Source organism: Oxyura jamaicensis, chromosome 15 (genome assembly GCF_011077185.1).
Source record: "Oxyura jamaicensis isolate SHBP4307 breed ruddy duck chromosome 15, BPBGC_Ojam_1.0, whole genome shotgun sequence".
Lineage (NCBI taxonomy): Eukaryota > Metazoa > Chordata > Aves > Anseriformes > Anatidae > Oxyura > Oxyura jamaicensis.
In genome coordinates this window covers 2,598,547-2,615,574 of record NC_048907.1, presented here as the reverse complement: position 1 = coordinate 2,615,574, position 17,028 = coordinate 2,598,547, and the positions used below count along the sequence as shown (strand labels likewise).

Here is a 17,028-nt window from a genome sequence, read left to right as displayed (position 1 = left end):
ACCTTTCTTCTCAGGGTATTTTCAAGACCTCATGCACAGTATTTAATTTGGTACAATCTCAGGACAGCTTGCCAACCGGAGCTCCTCGGTCAGCACCATTCACGTCGTCTTGTGGAGAATGAATTTGATTTTTTTCTGGGTGGAGGAAGGGGATTTTTCACACTGGTATTTAAGGCAAAGTCTTCCCTATGGTCTTCTATCAGCAAAATAATAATAATAATAAAAAAAGGCTGAAACTCAGTGCTAAACACTGCTGGTTTGACCATTTCTGAGGCAGATTAAAACCGGGGAACTGCAGGTTGAATCGGGAGCAACTAAAGAAGCAGGTTTTACTGTGTGGATTACTTAGTGGTGGTGTACCTTGCTGCCAATCTTGTGACATCTGAATGGTTTTCCATTGCTTTTAGAGCACAGCTGCGCTCGCTGGAATCTCAGAAGTGGAGAGCTCAGGTGCCGGGCTGGTCAGCGAGCTGCTCCACGCTTCGTGCCAGAGCTGCGGAGCTGGCAGGAGCAGCGGGAGGCAGGTCTCAGGAGGTGGTTTTGTTGTTTGCTCTGCTTTGTTTCTTTAAAATCTGGAGATCGGCTTCAGGTAGGCACTGCTCTCAGTCCCCGAGCTGTTCAAAGTCATTGACTTTCCATTGCCTTTGGAACTGGGAGCAGTATCTAATCATTGCTGTCAGCTCCGTGCTGATTTCTCTCACTGAGGCTGAAGTTGTTTCGCTTACGACCTCAAGCTGGGTTTGTGCTTTGCTCCCATGGGAACTAAAAATAATAATTATTTTAAGAATAGGTTCTTAATCACTTCCTTCTTTTGATGCACTACTTTTTGTTTAGTATTTTGGAAGAATGTAATAGAAAATGTTTTAAAATATTTGTGCTTTAATTCCAGTTTTAATTGGCTTCTTGAAGATGCAAGGAGTATACAAGAAATCATTATGGTTCCTTTCAGGGATATATAAACACATAGATATTTCTCTTCCAAGAAAAGCCTTTCTTGCCGTTATTCTGAAGATTATTAGTTTTGTTGCTTTGGCAAACTGTCCAGTCACATGGAGCAGTTGAGATGAGCATTAAGTTGTCGGATTTCTTAGTCAAAGGCACGCGGGCATTTTGTCAGTGTTAGTGGTGCGTCGATGTGTTAATGGCTTCGCTCTGAACTGTTAATGTACGCTGGAGAAATGGAAAAGGCATGGTTTAATCTGGGTTTTGAAGGAATGCTAAGCCAAGACGTACAGTGAGTTTGTGATAGCTGGCGGTGCGCTGAGTGCTGTGAAGGTGATGAGCTAGCTGGTGGAGATGGGGAGAGGATTTAACAAAGTAGAACAAGCTTGCAGCAAGCTTGAAAACAGAATGAGATGATCTAAAGTGGGTTCTAAAGTGAATGGAGATCCACTGTCTGCCCTGAACCCCCAGCAGCTGAGTAACAGGGAGATAAAATCATGTGGAGATCCCTCTGGAGACTGGAAGTGCCCACGCTGAGGGAGCAGCTCACGGACTCTGGTGAGCGCAGGACTCGCTTCATAGCCGGCCTCTACACCCGCTTCCCGGTGCGTACAAAAGAGAAGAGTAATCCTGCTGTGTGAGTACTTGTGTAGCAGCTGTGGGATAGCAAATCCACAGTGCCCCAGCAGAGGCCACCTCAAATCCACCTGCTGGCGCTGTGGTTGGTGGCAGCAGGCGCTGCTGATGGACCAAGTGCTTGGTGGTCTCCGAAAGGACAAGGTTTGGAGGTGACAATGCTCCTGTCGCTCATCCGTGCACCCTCCACCACAGAAGACCTTAAACTCTTGGCTTAAAATGTTTCAAGACAAAGCTTGTGCCTTGGCTATTACTGTCCTGTTGATGGCAGTTTGTGTTGTTGGTGTGCTTACGTGGTAGTGAGGGTAAACAGACGGCAGAGGGAGACAAAGTAGAAAGATGTGTGAATAAAACCACAAAAAATGAAAGGCGGAACCTGGAGAGAGGGCTGATTTTGTGTACTTTAATCTGTGGCTTGAAATTTACTAGAGGATGAGTATTTCCCACTTCTGCTGCCCTCTCAGGAACATAGATTGATGGCTAGATACTTGGTGTTTGTACAGTGTTTACTGGAGTCCATGCTGCTTCTTCCTTTTTCTCACCCCCCACCCCAAAGACTATTCATACATAAGCTCTTTTTCTTTCCAGCCTTGCCTTTCCTTGGAGAAACGTGAATATTTCTAGTCTGTTGGTGATCCTGCGTGCCCAGCTTGCCCAGTTGCGTGTATTAGCATTGTACAGTTGGTGGGTGGTGGATTTTCTTTGACCAAAGCTGGTATTTCGTTCATCCTTCCCAGTATTGCCAGTCTAGAAAATCAAATGGAACTGCAGAAATGAACTTGTGTTGACTTCAGCCAGCTCCTTGGAAAAATCCAAGCCAGGCAAACCTACAGTGCAGCCAAACCTGCAAGGTTTGGGGCTTAGTTTTGAGTGCTCTTATTCTCAGTTGAGGGGAACTCATAGGCTGGCGCTTGAGAAGATGGGAGGGATACTGGCAAGGTGAAAAATTTGTTTGGGTGAAATGAGTTGTAATCCTGTAATGTTTGCAAGATCTCTTGAGACAGTTGTTAGCAGGCAGATAAGAATTTGAAGAAGTCTTGAAAACTGGACTTCAGTCTGGTGCCTAGATCTGTAAGCTGTGGACAGTATGGCAAAAGCTGTCACTGGCCAAGTGTGGCTGCTCGTACTTCTTTGGGTTGGCAGTTTGGCAATTTTAGGGGGACGCTTTGTCTCGACAGGAGCAGCAAGAAAAAAAAAAAAAAACTGAATCCGAGTGATTTTGCTTTCTGTTTTGTTTTAGCGGGAAGCTGGTGTCACCAAAATGGAAAAATTTTAAAGGCTTGAAACTTCAGTGGAGAGATAAAATCCGTCTCAATAACGCCATCTGGAGGGCATGGTACATGCAGTGTAAGTACCGAACCGGGCTGTGTCACTTGCTAGGAAGTATTTTCCAAGAGATGCATGTAAGAAGCAAGAGAGAACTGAAATTACTGTCTAATGAAAAGTTCAAAAATCTGCTATGGGCCTGGATATCTGCAGGGCCATCATGGCAGTGTCTTTGAACCACGGCTTTGCTAGAGATGTCCACGCAGAGGCTCTACTGAGCAGTCGAGCACAGCCTGAAATTTCCCCATTTCCTATTGGTTTTCTGGAGGGAATGCTGGCAATATTTCATTTTTTCACATCTTGCCCCTTAGGTGACAGGGCTCCCTGCAGAGCCCACTTCAGTCAAGCACTCAGGTTTTCGCTTTTGTTTCAGACCTGGAGAAGCGCAAGAATCCTGTGTGCCATTTCGTGACTCCACTGGATGGCTCTGTTGATGTAGATGAACATCGTCGGCCAGAGGTACGTAAAACCTGAGGAAGAGACTAACGAGCTCTAGAGATTATAGTGCATTTCTGAGTCCGCTAGATAAAAAAGCAGCTTAGTAATTCTGTGCTCTGTTGCCTTTATCTAGAAGGATCCGTTAAGATAAAGAAGGTGTGCTGTTGAACCACTGTTTCTAATTTTATCATATTGATGTGATCAAGGAGCTACCAAAAGAACCTCTGTCTGTGTTCTGGTTTAGTGAAGTGCAGTCGGGATAGTTAAGATTTTGACAGCCACTGCTCTCTTCTGGCTAGAGATGGCCCAAGTTGGTGGGAAATCAGTGAGGATTATTTTTAGAATTGAATCTAAGTGACCCCATGAGAGTTTTCTGTGTCTTTATTTAATTGCTGAGGTGTGATTTCAAGACAACAAGCAATTTGTTTTTCTCTGTCAAGGTAACTTCACAAAAAGAGCGAGTTTGTGTACTTTCATTGTTGTGCTTCTGTACAAAATGCAAACTAACAGCTGCCCTCTGGCTCCTTATCGAAAACCAGTCAGGCCCTTGATGTGGCAATGCGTGTTGCTCTCTGTACTGCATAACTCTAGAATAATTTATAAATGCCAAAACCCTTCTAGGAAATGACAGCGTAGCAACTGCTACTGGAAGGAGTTCCAGACGAGTTTGCGGAACTGTCTCAGATTTTAGAAAGAACAGTTTTGCTGTTTGTGTTGAAAGATGACCGTTGAACACAGAAGGGTTGTGCTAAGGCTCTCATTAGTCCGCTGCCCCCCTAATTTATCACACACAGCTATTTGTGATGCATTAAAGGCCTGCACCATTCTGATCCTTTTATTGCCACTAGTTTGGAACCTGTGAGGTCACATTCTCCCTGAGCAGGACACAAGAATTTTATGGCTTTGTGTCATTCTTAGCAGCTTTTGTGTATGTGCACGTATGGCAACCTTGTGAAATTCTCTTTGCCTGTTTTCTGCAGAGCAAGAATATTTTATTAAATTTATTTTATTAATTTATATAATTAATTTATTTATAATTAATTTTATAAATTTATATAAATTTATTTTATTAGAATATTTTATTAAATTTAATATTTTATTAAATTCATTGTAAGGTTTTATGCCTTTTTTTTAAATATTGGTTTTAGTTAAGCCAGTGTGTGAGATGCTGACAGTGCAGTCCAACATCATCTTGTTTATTGTGGGAAAGATGAAGTTAGTGCTGTCAGATTTAATCTGTGATAGCTGAACTCTGGGACAGCTGGTCTGCTGATACATGAGCTCAAACAGAATTAACATGATTTCTTTTGTATTTTTTCTGCCTGAATATTTGCTTGGATATTTATTGGACATTTAGCCATTATGTGATTCCGTGTAATTCATGGTATGTGTTTGTGTTCTCAGGCCATTGCAACAGAAGGGAAATACTGGAAACGAAGAATTGAAATAGTCATCAGGGAATACCACAAGTGGAGAACATACTTCAAGAAAAGGGTCTGTTAGTTTGCACAGTGAAAGAAGCTTACTTGAACAATATCTGTTGCTTTTTGAGTTTTGATGTCGCTTTTGCTAGCATGCACGTATACTTAAAATAAATGTTAAGGAAATACAGGCACAGTCATCTGAATAGTCCCAATTAACTAAAAATGATTGTGCAGGGGCTAATTGTGGATGATAGGGTATTTCGGGTTTTGCAGTCAGGTTTTCTGCTGGCATATACAGGACCTGTTCTGACTTTAACATCTCTTTTGTTCTCCTTTTGCAGTTACAGAAGCATAAAGATGAAGATCTTTCGAGTTTGGTCAGGGTAGGTGATAACACTGATAAGTGGCAGCATTTGTGCTTGTAGAAGCTGCAGTAAGTAACAAAGCTGTAATGTACAGTAGCTTGCATTGATTAAAATCTAAAGACGAGCATCTTGCTTAAATCTTGATTAAGGTTAGACACCTTAATGTTTGTTCACCCTAAAGAACAGCTTAAAAAGCTTACATTGGATGGAGAAGAGGTTGAATGTAAAGTGCTGTGACAGAAGAAATGAGAAGCAGTGTGGGGTGTGCAGAAAGATCAATTTCTTTGAGAGCTGGCACATTATTTCACCTTGTTACTGACTCATAGCTGGCACTACTGCCTTACTTGTGTAAGTGGATGTGTGACGATGTGAGAACTACATGTTGCAGATCTTCCTGCTGTCACAATATTGGCAAATAATGTGCCGGGATCCTAAAAAAGGCAAGATGTTTAGAGGAACAACAATACCATCATTTAGTATGAAAAAGAAATTTTCATAAAGCCATCAATTTTACTTTGGGCATGTTCTGATGATCAGAAGCATTGTTCTGATTTGTTTTCTTTTTGGAACTAGCCGTGGACCTGGATCTGTCCCAGTTTCACAAAACTCTCAGCTGTTTTGGGCATGAGCTCCAATGCACCATCACGCTATGCTGGTGTAGTTAGTGCTGCATGTTGGCTCGGCCACAAGAACCTGACTCTGTGTGCTTTTAGTCTGCAGCAAATGGAAGGCAATACAATTTAGCTCAGCCTGTAGTGAAGAAGGGGTAAGCCAAGTCATGTTATGTTGTATTTTTCACAACCCCAACAAGCCCACTAGATTACAAACATACCTTTTGCAAAGTCAGATCAACTACATTTCAGAGATTCATATAGGCTTCAGGGTAGCTGTTCGCTCTGAATTTTTCCTGTGTGTGTTATTTTTCAATCCTTATGCAAACCAAAGGATTGTTAAATTGTAGGTGTAAAAATATACATATAACCCCTGAAACTAGAAAACATTGTTGCAGATGTTTTATTTTATGCACTGCTTGTCAACATCTTTTTTTTTGGGAAAAACATTGCCCAGAGTGTCATGATATTCTATCAGTTTTCTGCTCAAATCAGTGAGCTGAAGTTGTTAGAAGTGACACTGATCTGTTTGAGTTTGTCTCCTAAAGGAGATTTGTTTCTCTTAAAATGGGAAAAATTAATGCACTTAAGTGTCTGCACCTGACTGTGTTGGCACTGTCTAGGCAGCCTGACTTGTCTTCCTTTCCTTTGGCAGGACGATGATGTGGTTCTCTGGCAAAAAAGAAGATATGGCAGAGAAACCCCTGTACCTATGGAGGAAGGCAGCCTCTTGGATGCCGATATGCTTATGTCTGAGTTCACCGACACACTGTTCTCCACACTGTCTTCACATCAGTTGGTTTCCTGGCCAAATCCCAGAGAGATAGGTATGTGTTGGCTGTTAGCTGTGTTGATTTTTGCAGTGGGAATCTCTAGAAGTCTGGTTTGCTGCTTTTCTAGTCTTGCTTTAGAAATTTTAACTTAATTTGCTGACACAGTTAAAAATAGCTCAGAGAGTGTAGCTCTTTAATAGTTTGTAAGTTATGGAATCCTGGTGATTCATTCAAATTTCATTTCTACCTTAGCTTCTTTCTTGCTGTTCCTAGGATTGCCCTGTAATGTTGCTCTGAGTAAATCCATAATGAGCAGTATTGAACTTCATTGGTGGTAAAGGCATTGTTATTTATCTCAAAGCAATTGTGTATATTTTTAAGGGAATACCTTTGTTTTTTTCGTAGTATTCAAATCTTTGAGTAAGTCCTTTAGAAAAAGTGTGAATCACATCTCCTGTAAAAGCAATCCCAAGAGCGGTGCAGTTCTGTTGACTGCTTTCTCACTGAAGGCTCTGACTGGCTACTAGGACAGCAAACGTCCACTGTGCCTCATCCTTGCAGCATGGATGACTGAGCAACTCCGCAGCACTTTACAAGAAGTGTACCTGAAGTAAAATTAAATGGATAATGGCTTATTTTAAAATACTGTGCTATGAGCTGTGATGGTTCAGGTGGTGACTCTCAGCAAGTTCATGGATTGTGCAGCAGGGGAAGGACAAGAGGTTCGGGAGCAGTAAGCCTGTGAGGTGTCCATGTTAGTCCATTCCCGGTTGCTGGTGAGGGCCATGAGAGGTTCACGTCTTCCTTTTTGTACTAGCTGGAAGTTTTGTTCCCTAACAGTAGTTCTGAAGAAGTGCAGATGCTCAGTTCATTTCAGCAGTAAACAACATGGTTGAGCCTGGCTGTGGAGTCTGTTGGTGTTCCAGCCAAGTGTGAGTTACTGTGCAAGTGATGCATAGCTAATCTAATCTCTCTTTTCAATTTCCCAGCACACTTAGGAAATGCTGACATGATTCAACCAGGGCTTATTCCTCTCCAGCCAAATTTTGATTTCATGGATACCTTTGAGCCTTTTCAGGGTAAGAATCATATATATATAGTCGATTAATTTTTTTGTAAATTGCAATGATTTATGAGCTTGTGTCTAACAGATGATTAAATGTTGCAGTTATCTGCTCTCGTTAGAAAAAAAAAAAAAAAAAAAAAGACATTTAAGTGAAAGATGAAGAACATCTGGTGTATGTCTTTACTGTTCATTATTCCAGGCAGATGTGTATGTGGGGAGGCTATTGTTACAGTCCTTCAGTTCTGTGGCTTTGAGAGTTGCTTCAGGATTGTTTATTCCAGGGTTTGAACCTGTTTGTTAGTTTGGCTTTCAGAAAAATAATGTTTAGATCTTAAGTCACTGAGTAATTAAAGACAGAACGTCACGTGTGGACAGGGGAAACCCACAGAATTGCTATGGTTTTGCCATTTAACACTTCTTAAGGATGAAATGTTAAGTCCTGTGTTAGAAACTTGAGACATTTCTTTGTTTGCATTGGCACTTTGTCTGGTGCCCTCAAGAATTATGTATGACATGAAACTACTATTGACAACTTTAATGATTATGGACCTTCGTGGAAGTCAAAAGTCACATCTGTTTGCTGGGCCTTCATTCAGTCTGCATCAGATCACTGAGTTTCGTGAGCATTGAGAATCAGCTCTTGGCTTTCTACATATAGGAGAACCTTAAACAATATATTGATTTTTGTGGTGTCCTTAGCTTGCATGAAAAGTGATGAAGTCTGCCCCAAAGAGATCAGTTCTTCTGGAAGACAACAATTTATTGCTCACTTAGTTGTATGAAGCAAAACATCTCCTGGTTTAATTATTTGCTAAATAATATTGCCATTCCTGTGAATTTTAGTATTTCATGGTACAGTGGTGAATTCAAGAAGTAGAAAATTAAGAGGTGACTTTTTATGTTTCAGATCTATTCACACCCAGTCGTTCCAGTAGTTATTACCCCTCTGTGTCTGCTGCCAGCTCAGCTACAACGGACAGCAGCAGCCATTCTTCCCAGGTAAGGGAGATCCTTAATGTTTAAAATAATCTCATCTCAGACGTGTATGTACTGTGCATACTTCCAGACAAGAGCCACGTCCTTTTCAGAAGGAGTTCAGGTAAGATGATTCAGGGGTCGCATCTCAATCTGTAAAATTTCTCTTTTCCATCAGTCTCCTGTCCTGCCGTCGGGTTCCTTGCCCAACACACTTCCATCTGGGAACATCAGCGATGGACTGATTGCTTCCTCAGTACCTGCTCCTGTCATTCCTGATGTTGGCACTGACCAGTGTTCCAGCATTAGAAGCGGGGGATCTTTCATCCAGCCATCAGACTTCGCTCCTGACTCTTCTCTCAGCGGGCCACAAACTTTTGTCCCAGTGTTTCAGACACCTTTGCCACTGCTTCAACCTGCGACACAACAGCACCAGTCCCCGTTGCCTGCAGTGCCTCTGAATACTAGCTTAAGCTCTCCACCATCTGCTTTTGCTGCACCAGAAACCCAGAAGTTTGGCCTCTGCAAATCTACAGTTATCACCCACACAGCTTCAGCTACGTTGACGCACAACGCCCCAGCCACCACCTTCAGCCAGAGCCAGAACCTCGTCCTGGCAACGCAGCAGCCAGGTGCAGGAGTGCCTTGTAACCTGGCTTTCCAGACTACTGTCCTGCAGGGGCAGCCCCGGCCCCAGTTGCAGTCCCAACTGACATTTGCACTCCCCAAAGCCGTTCCCCTGGCCAGCGCTGGGACAAGGCCCAAACAGTCACAAAAAACAGTGCCTGCTCCGAAGCCTGAAACTGTGTCCTTAGTATTAAAGAATGCCTTCATCACCCCAGGTGAGAAGCACTGGTGGGCGATGTTCTTCTTTTCTGAGTAGGACTAGCAGGAGGGAGAGACCTTCTTGTCTTTCTTGATTTACTTAAGTAAAAATGCAGCTTCCTGAGGGTGTCTAAGGAGCCCTCCAAATCCACTGGCACATGACTAATGGGATGCTCTGGACTGCTGCGAGGATTGGAAGCAGCTTGCTTGTGTGTGTGCAAGGTTGACCTGCCAACGGGGTCACTCACTAGGGGATTTTCAACCCCAGGATTGTGACTCCCTCGTAAAATTTGTGCTGAGCTGTGTGGGTGCATGATTGTGTGGGTTAACTAGAGCTCCGTACTCCTAACTTCCTGAAACCTTGGTTTTGATGTTTAGTACTGTTCTGATTAGCTCTGCCCCTTCAGAATATTCAACCAAGTGGGGCAGGGAAGCGGTGTGGGATGGAGAACGTCAGGTCTGTCCCTGCCACGGACCCACGGGGTGCCTGGACAGGTCGCTGTGTCTGTCTGTGCATCGTCACACTCTAATACCAGGGTGCTGCCTTGCACACTAACACTTTGGGTGTGTGCTGAGGTTCAGCTTAGGGGGCCTGAAACTCTTTGAGAGCTTCTTTGTGACAGAGTGCGGTGTTGGCTAGGGAACGGCTGTTGAAGTGGAGCCCAGCACTGGTCCAGACGGAAGTGTGGGAGCGTGCCTCTCATCCACAGATCATCAGTGCTCCCTAGCAGGACCAGGGTGAGGAGAATCAATGGTTGCAGTGGGGTGGGAGTTAAAACAGGCAGGTAAACAGGGATTTTGCTTCAGGCAATCTAAAGACTCTTGAGTTACTGTCAGGAGCAGTGTTTTTTTCAGTTCAGTGTGTGAATGCCTAACGGGTGTGCTGGGACTTCCACACTGGGTGTGAACTGGTGACATTGGCACTTCATCAGGCTGCAAATAGCAAGTGTGAGCAAGAGAGAGTTTTCTTGTGGGAAAGCTCAAGGCTAGAGCAGGACAGGCAGTAAACTTTTTCTTGGAATTATTGCACACTATTTTCAGCCTTGTGCTGACTGGGGGCCAAGTGACTTCAGCCATCTGAAATGTGCAGCAGCAATCCAAGAACAACCCTGCCTGGAGGTGTAGCAGTAAATAGGCTTTGCTAACAAGTAGGTAGGTATGTCTGTCAGGGCCTGGCACTGTGTTTACCTACAAGAAGTTTGCTGTTTAGGAGTAGAACAGGCCCAAGGATCTAATCCTAGCATGTCACTGTGAACAGGTGATCCTGGCAACATTTCTGTCTATGGTACATAATAAAACATGAGTCTGGGTGCTTCTAGTAGGCAAGACATCACTTACCTAGTAAAGCATTGCAGGCAACATTCACTCTCAGAAAGCCTTTGCTTCTGGCATACTTCTTGGATTGTTCCTCACCCCTTGTATCACCTTCCCAATACTTTATCAGTTTATTCTGTCACAGCCAACAGCTTTGTTTCTCACGTAGATGTAAAGCCATTGGCGTGTTTCGTTTCCGGCAGTGGTATGTGTTCTGAGATCACAGTGCTCCTAAATCACAGGGACACCAAGCTCAGAAGTCAAGTTTTTGTAAAGACTGGAGCTTTATTTTTGGCAATAGAGTAAACATCGGTACTTCTAACTGAGGCATTAATGTGTACAGACAAACAAATCATCCCATGAATGCAACGTGAATTGCATTGCAACCTTTTCTAGAAAGGGATGTATGTGGTTTACTGTCTTGTGATATAATGACTCAAAAATAAGCACAGGTTATCTCATCAGGCACACAGTTTCATGTGGGAAAAAACTCTGCTGTCACCACTTTAGTATAAATGTTCTAAGCAAATGAACTGAAGCAAATACAGGCTAGAGGGAAACTCAGTAAGTCTGAGCTGAGTTTTCTCAAAAAGCATGCAGAAACTTTGTCTTGATGAACCCTTCTTCTGTGAAGGCAGCTATAAAAGAACGAAGACACGTTGCACCTCCCACATTTACTGTCTACCTCTATAAAAACACCTCGAAACAGCAACAGTGCTGCTAGAAGGCTCAGAAATTATTGATTAATCTGATGTACTGGAATCAGGGGATTGAGATTATCAGAAAATTGGTGGCACTTTGTGTGGCAATGAAGTAGTATCAAATAGGTGCCCATTAATCTATTCCCCCTGTTCAATGCCAAGTGATTTCATACAAAATAATCTCTACTTTTTTCTTTTCTTTTTGTTTTTGTCTTGTAAACTATTCTAACTAAATTGTGTTCTTCAGCTGCCTTTCAGGGACAGTCCAGAGCTGTGATTGTAACTCCAGCACCTTTAAAAAGAGAGGGGATTTTGACGCCAGCCATGTCTCAGTCTAATGTTGCAATTGCACCAGCTGGAATTGCCAGAGTAAGGAGAATAAAATGAATATGTTTGGTTTTTTAGGTCTGTTGTTTGCAGGTTGTTAGCCATACTGCACTCAGGAGGGTAACTAGTCCGTTAAATTTCACGTGTTACCCAGTGTGTGTGTTTGTGCCATCAGCATTATGCTTACTTATTTTTACTTTAGTTACTTGATGGGTCTGGAAGTGCTATCGGGTCTCCACAGCCTCTGTCTCATACAACAAGATTACAAGGAGGCATGCATACGCTCTACCACTAGTGGGGTTGATTTGTGCTCTATTAATCATGCAGAGGCTAGCAAGAACCCAGGATGCTCACCTTTCCATTTACAAGTTGGAAAGTGTGCCTTGGAGAATATGAATGGGTTTTCCAATGTGTTGTATACAGGAAGATGGAAATAGATTTTAGTATTTTGTGCTGTTGATGTGTTGTAACACTGCATTAAGTTATGAAAGGGTTCTGGTTTCCTGCCAGAAGCCTGACTTCAGTGCCTGCCAATTCCTTATATATTATTAGCCCTTGTTTCTTGTCATCAGATTTTTAATCATGTATTAATTTGTTACTTTTAGTGAAAGGCAAGGTAACAAACCTCTCTCCCCCCTTCTCTTTTTCTCTTTTCCTTCTTCTCGTGTTCTCCCTCTTTCTTTTCCTTTTTCTGCTTTTCTCTTTGCTATTTCTGTGCTGTTCCCAGGCTCCCGGGGTGACGGAGTTCCGTAGTAACATTCTGGTTGGTCCAGCACAGCAAGCACCAAGTAGCCAACAAACCCAGTCCACAGTCTCGCATCTCTTCTCTCCTAGTGTAGTCCAGGATGGGTTGGTGAAAGGAGAGCAAATCCCTTCCCACAGTAGCAGTTCACAAGTTCCTTCACCTACACCTAGTAAGTTAGAAAGCTCTAAGTGTTCTCTCTCACCTACACACTCAAGCACGTTTCCATCGGTTAGGCAGGGTGTTAACTGGCCTTGAAGATCCCAGGATACTTTTTGAAGGAAAACTTTTTGGGCCCTTCTACCCTCCAGCTTCAGTTGCATCCAACTGTTTGCATTTTTTTTCTTAAACTACTGTCCAGTGTTCCCACAAACTGTCATTTTGTGATTTGTAAGTGGTTCCTTTCTAAAAGGATGTGCTGTCATATTCACAAAGGACTAATTAAGCCCATTTCAAAGGCATCTGTGTAGAAAGTGCTGAATAGGTTTGTTGTTCGGTATCCTAACTGTAATTTTGACTGGAGGATTTCAGACACAGACCTTGTTAATGGTAGGTAAGTGAAAAGATTCCTTTTGCATGCATGTTGGTATCTGGGCCAGTTTTAGACACTTAGGCTGGCTTTGATGGTAAATGGCTTGTTAAATATTGCTGTCATGTCCCAGGCCATTAGAGCCTCAGATGGGAGAGTCTAGCATCACAGTGGAATTAGATCCTATACATTCAGTATGCCTTTGCTTAAATACGTGTGCATGTGAAAGGGATATGATATTTCGTTATTGAGGATGCATTACCTTTGTGCCGTGGAATACTAAACTTTCCCAGCAGTCTTGACATTTTCTAGCATGTGGTTGCTTATCGATGAACATAGTTGTCGACTGCATTTCAGTTTTGTTCTGAATAGAAACTTTTCAGCAGTTGTATTTGCTACAGAATGTTGGTTGTTAACATGCCTTGTCTGTCTTCTTTTATGAAGGCCGAGACTGTCAGAATTCTGGCCAAGCTTCCCCATGCACCTCTGAGCAGAGCCCCAGTCCGCAGTCTCCCCAGAACAGCAGCTCAGGAAAACCTGCCACTGACCCTCAGATGGCTGCATTTAAGGTGTGTGTCTGTTCCTTTGACGTGCTTTTCTTTGCCTTTGTAGCTACTTTTCTCTCCTGATGTCTGAGCGTGGATGTGAGAGTAAGCTGTGCTTCCGGAACGGTGAAATACTTGTGCCTGGGGCTTAGCTTGCACTACATCTGCCCTGCTCTGTTCAATTTAAAATGTCAAACTAATAAACTGCTCAGCTCCTCAGAGATGTGTCACTGGAGAGGCTAAACTGTACCTTTTGCAGTTCCTGATGTGGCTCACAGGAGTCTTAGGCGAAGCCTCAGTTTACTTGGTCAAAGGTTTCATGCAGTTTTCTAAACCATGGCTTTTTGCCATTGTGCTGTTGGAGTTCTCCAGGTCTGCATGGCTTTGGCCATTGCTGGAGGGGAGAATTCTCAACCTGCTGGGTTAACTCGCATGTCTCCAGTGATCCTATGCTGCTCTATGAATAAACAGCTTCAAAGACCGTACAAGTTATAGCTGTAAAACACTTCAGGAGTTACTGGGATAAGAATTTGGAGATGGCACGTGAAAGCAGGTTATACCTCATCACAAGCTGACCTTTTCAGTATATTTTCTTTGGTAGTACGAGAAACTTCTCCACAAAACAAAAACAAACAAACAAATCAATGCAGGAAAATCAATGCTAACTCTGGCATCTGTTTTGTGGTGACAGGGAGCATTACTTAAGCATTTTGCAAGTACCTGACCCTTTTTGGTTTCTTTCTGTATACCTCATGAGTTGATCTCAGCTTGATTGATTACTTATAGGGCAGAAAGGTAAGTTTAAACTCTTGCAGCCTGTGATTGCCCTCAATTCTAGTTCTTTTACAAAGGAGAATCAGAACTACTGCTTGCTGATCATGTTGAAAGTTACTCATAATGGTTTGCAGTTCTTTGCTTAGCCTAAATGCTCATGATCAGTAGCTGCACTCCCTGATAGAGTAAATTTTGAAAGGAGCAAACTACTGGGACTGGTCAATGGTAGGAAAGGAGCCACTAGATGGAGCAGTGCTCTTAAAAGTGAGAGCACCACAACGAAAAGGCTTTACAGCCCTTTGAACTCACGTACATTTCAGGCTTCAATTCCTGGCAGGAATTGCTTTGCATGTGTAACGTCAGTATCTCTTCTGTAAGTTGAGAAAGTGATATTTGCTTGTCTCTGAATGTACACTCCTTGCTGCTCTGCACAGGTAGACTGAACAGTTCTGTGTTGCTCAGTAACATTGGTTTTTCAGCTTGGCAAAATATGGAGGGCGTGGGAAATCTCAGTTCTGCTCCTGAGCTTGCATTTTCTGTGGGTTTGGGCAGAGACTTAAGTGCTTTGTAGCATTGTTTTCCTTCACTGTAAATTGGGGTGATGGTGAGCTACCCTTGGAAAGCTTAGCTCTGAAGATAACGCATTCTAAAATTGCAAATGCCTTAGTTTTTCCAAAAGATGTTGGTGAAAATAGCTCCAAACTTTTTAATGCTACAAAGGACTATGTTAATTCCTAACAAAGGCTTTATCCTTGGAGTAGGCCAGAATTATTAATTCTTCTTATTTTCTTTATAATGTTACCTATTGATATCAGTAGACGTTCTGTATGTATTAGGTAAAAATTATATGGATTGTTTTAAACTTTAAGACTTCAGCAAGGTTACATGTACGCAAAGCAGAGAATTTGACTTCAGAAAAAAGAGTGTTTAAGAGTCTTAAATAGGAATTTGTATTTTGAAAGAAAATGTACAGGGTTTGCATTTGAATTTTGTACTCTGAATGCTTTTTCATCACTTATATTGTTTGCAAGCTTATAGTAATATGGCTTGGAATGCCATAATTCAACAAAAATGATGCTGAATTTGAATAGCAGAAATAATGATGGCAGTAGAACAATAAAGGAAAAGAGCATAATTTTATTTACACAGATGCAAAGAATGAAGCGTATTTCATCAGAACAAAAACGAAGGTTCAATATCAGGATTGGTTTCAGTACTCTGAACAGCTTGGTTTCGGCCAACTCCAAGTCGGTAAGTTACTTGGCAGCACTACTGGTTTAATACAAAGCTTCAGTAGAAGCCGTTCTGAAAAGAGTTAATAGATCTCTCTGCTGTTGACTGAGTGCGCCAGTCAGTCAGTGAAGATACTTGAACTGAGGGACTTGGAAAGGGATGGGCAATAAATTTGTGGCTTATAGTCAATGTGTGAAAGCCCCTTGTCTTTTAGACGTTGTTCTTCTGATGCAGCTTCAGATGTTGATCAAGTCTTGTCTGATGAGATGCTGCAGCTTTAAAGCTCAACAGAAAAAAATAAAACTGCTCTTTGCAATCCTTGCTCCTAGCACCCCAGTAATTAAGCTTTTGTCGTGCGTGCAGTGTAAGATGACTGCATGTACTGCTAGGTCACCTTTTCTTCTGATGTGCTGGCATTTTATACCCGTTTTGGACAGCCTCTGGTCCCCAGAGCTGGACTTGAAAAGCTATGTCCAGTTAGCTGTGAGTTTATTCTGCCTGAACAATGAGCCAGCCAAAGGCCAGGTAGATGCTGTTGGTGTTCTGCTGGGCCTGGCAAAACAGACCTAGACATTTGGCCTGAGCTAATACGCACAATTCTGAGCATAGTTTGTTAGCACAGGCTTCATGCTCTGCTAACCACGTCTGTGCTGCATTTAGTCGGCTAAGAGCACGGCAAAACAATGCTGTGCGCCTGCAAATGCAGTTGAAACATGTCCAAAATGTACAGTGAAATTTCTAAAACTTGACGTGTGAGATCTGTACTTCCTGATTGGAGGTAGGAACCTGGCTGCTTCAGATGATTTTGAAAACCCCTCTAGGGCTCCTCACCCAGCTCCTTTTAAGAATTTGGCCGTGTGCCCTTAGCCTTGCAAATATTGTCATTTTTTTCTCCTGTCATCTGTCTTTTGTGTATAGATTTACAGAGGGAAAAAAAAAAATCCCTTCTCATTGTCAAATGTATTTGGAGAGATTAAAAATGTTTTCTGGCTATGCTTGTTAATTTAGTTCATAAAACAAAACCAAAATCATTAAAACACAAGTTTGTCTGCACAACAACGTTCTATACGTCCTTTAAATACCACTACCATTTGAAACATAGAAAATATGAAAGGTTAAATATGAAAGGTTATTGTTACCAAGTTGATTTGTTTACCTATTTTTTATATTAAGGATATAAATTGTCAGAATTTCACTACCTGTTTTGAATAGCCTGTTGGAAAGGTAGTCATTTTTGAAAACTTGGCGTTAGTAAAATATCTGTTTATTTTATTTCTCAAGTACAGATTTCTAATTGTTTCCTCAAAACTGGAAGTTTGTTTTAAAAAAGATCAGTGACGTTGTTTCTGTCTCCTTTGGTGATAGCTAGAGCACATTATCTCCTGGTTTAATAACTTCAGGCTTCCCAAACTAAATAACCTAAGTTGTCAGTGCAGGAACAACACTTCTAACAGCACAATAAATGTGTCCGCAGGTGCAGCA

General features: G+C 42.3%; 1 protein-coding gene across 3 annotated transcripts in view; it reads left to right on the top strand.

The window, feature by feature from the left end:
• Positions 1–17,028, top strand: part of MLXIP (MLX interacting protein) — a 47,038-nt gene that overhangs the window by 19,886 nt on the left and 10,124 nt on the right. For 2 of the 3 annotated variants that reach the window (XR_004754792.1, XM_035340633.1), the window contains exons 2-13: positions 2,819–2,925; positions 3,278–3,363; positions 4,747–4,836; positions 5,108–5,149; positions 6,398–6,569; positions 7,505–7,594; positions 8,489–8,580; positions 8,735–9,398; positions 11,644–11,765; positions 12,451–12,637; positions 13,439–13,563; positions 15,463–15,564. Coding sequence is in view for 2 of the 3 variants with exons in the window: in XM_035340633.1 (XP_035196524.1) it covers positions 2,819–2,925; positions 3,278–3,363; positions 4,747–4,836; positions 5,108–5,149; positions 6,398–6,569; positions 7,505–7,594; positions 8,489–8,580; positions 8,735–9,398; positions 11,644–11,765; positions 12,451–12,637; positions 13,439–13,563; positions 15,463–15,564 (1,879 nt within the window). In the remaining variant the exon portion in view is untranslated. The remainder of the gene's footprint in view (positions 1–2,818; positions 2,926–3,277; positions 3,364–4,746; positions 4,837–5,107; positions 5,150–6,397; positions 6,570–7,504; positions 7,595–8,488; positions 8,581–8,734; positions 9,399–11,643; positions 11,766–12,450; positions 12,638–13,438; positions 13,564–15,462; positions 15,565–17,028) is intronic. The other variant, XM_035340634.1, reaches the window with a different exon arrangement.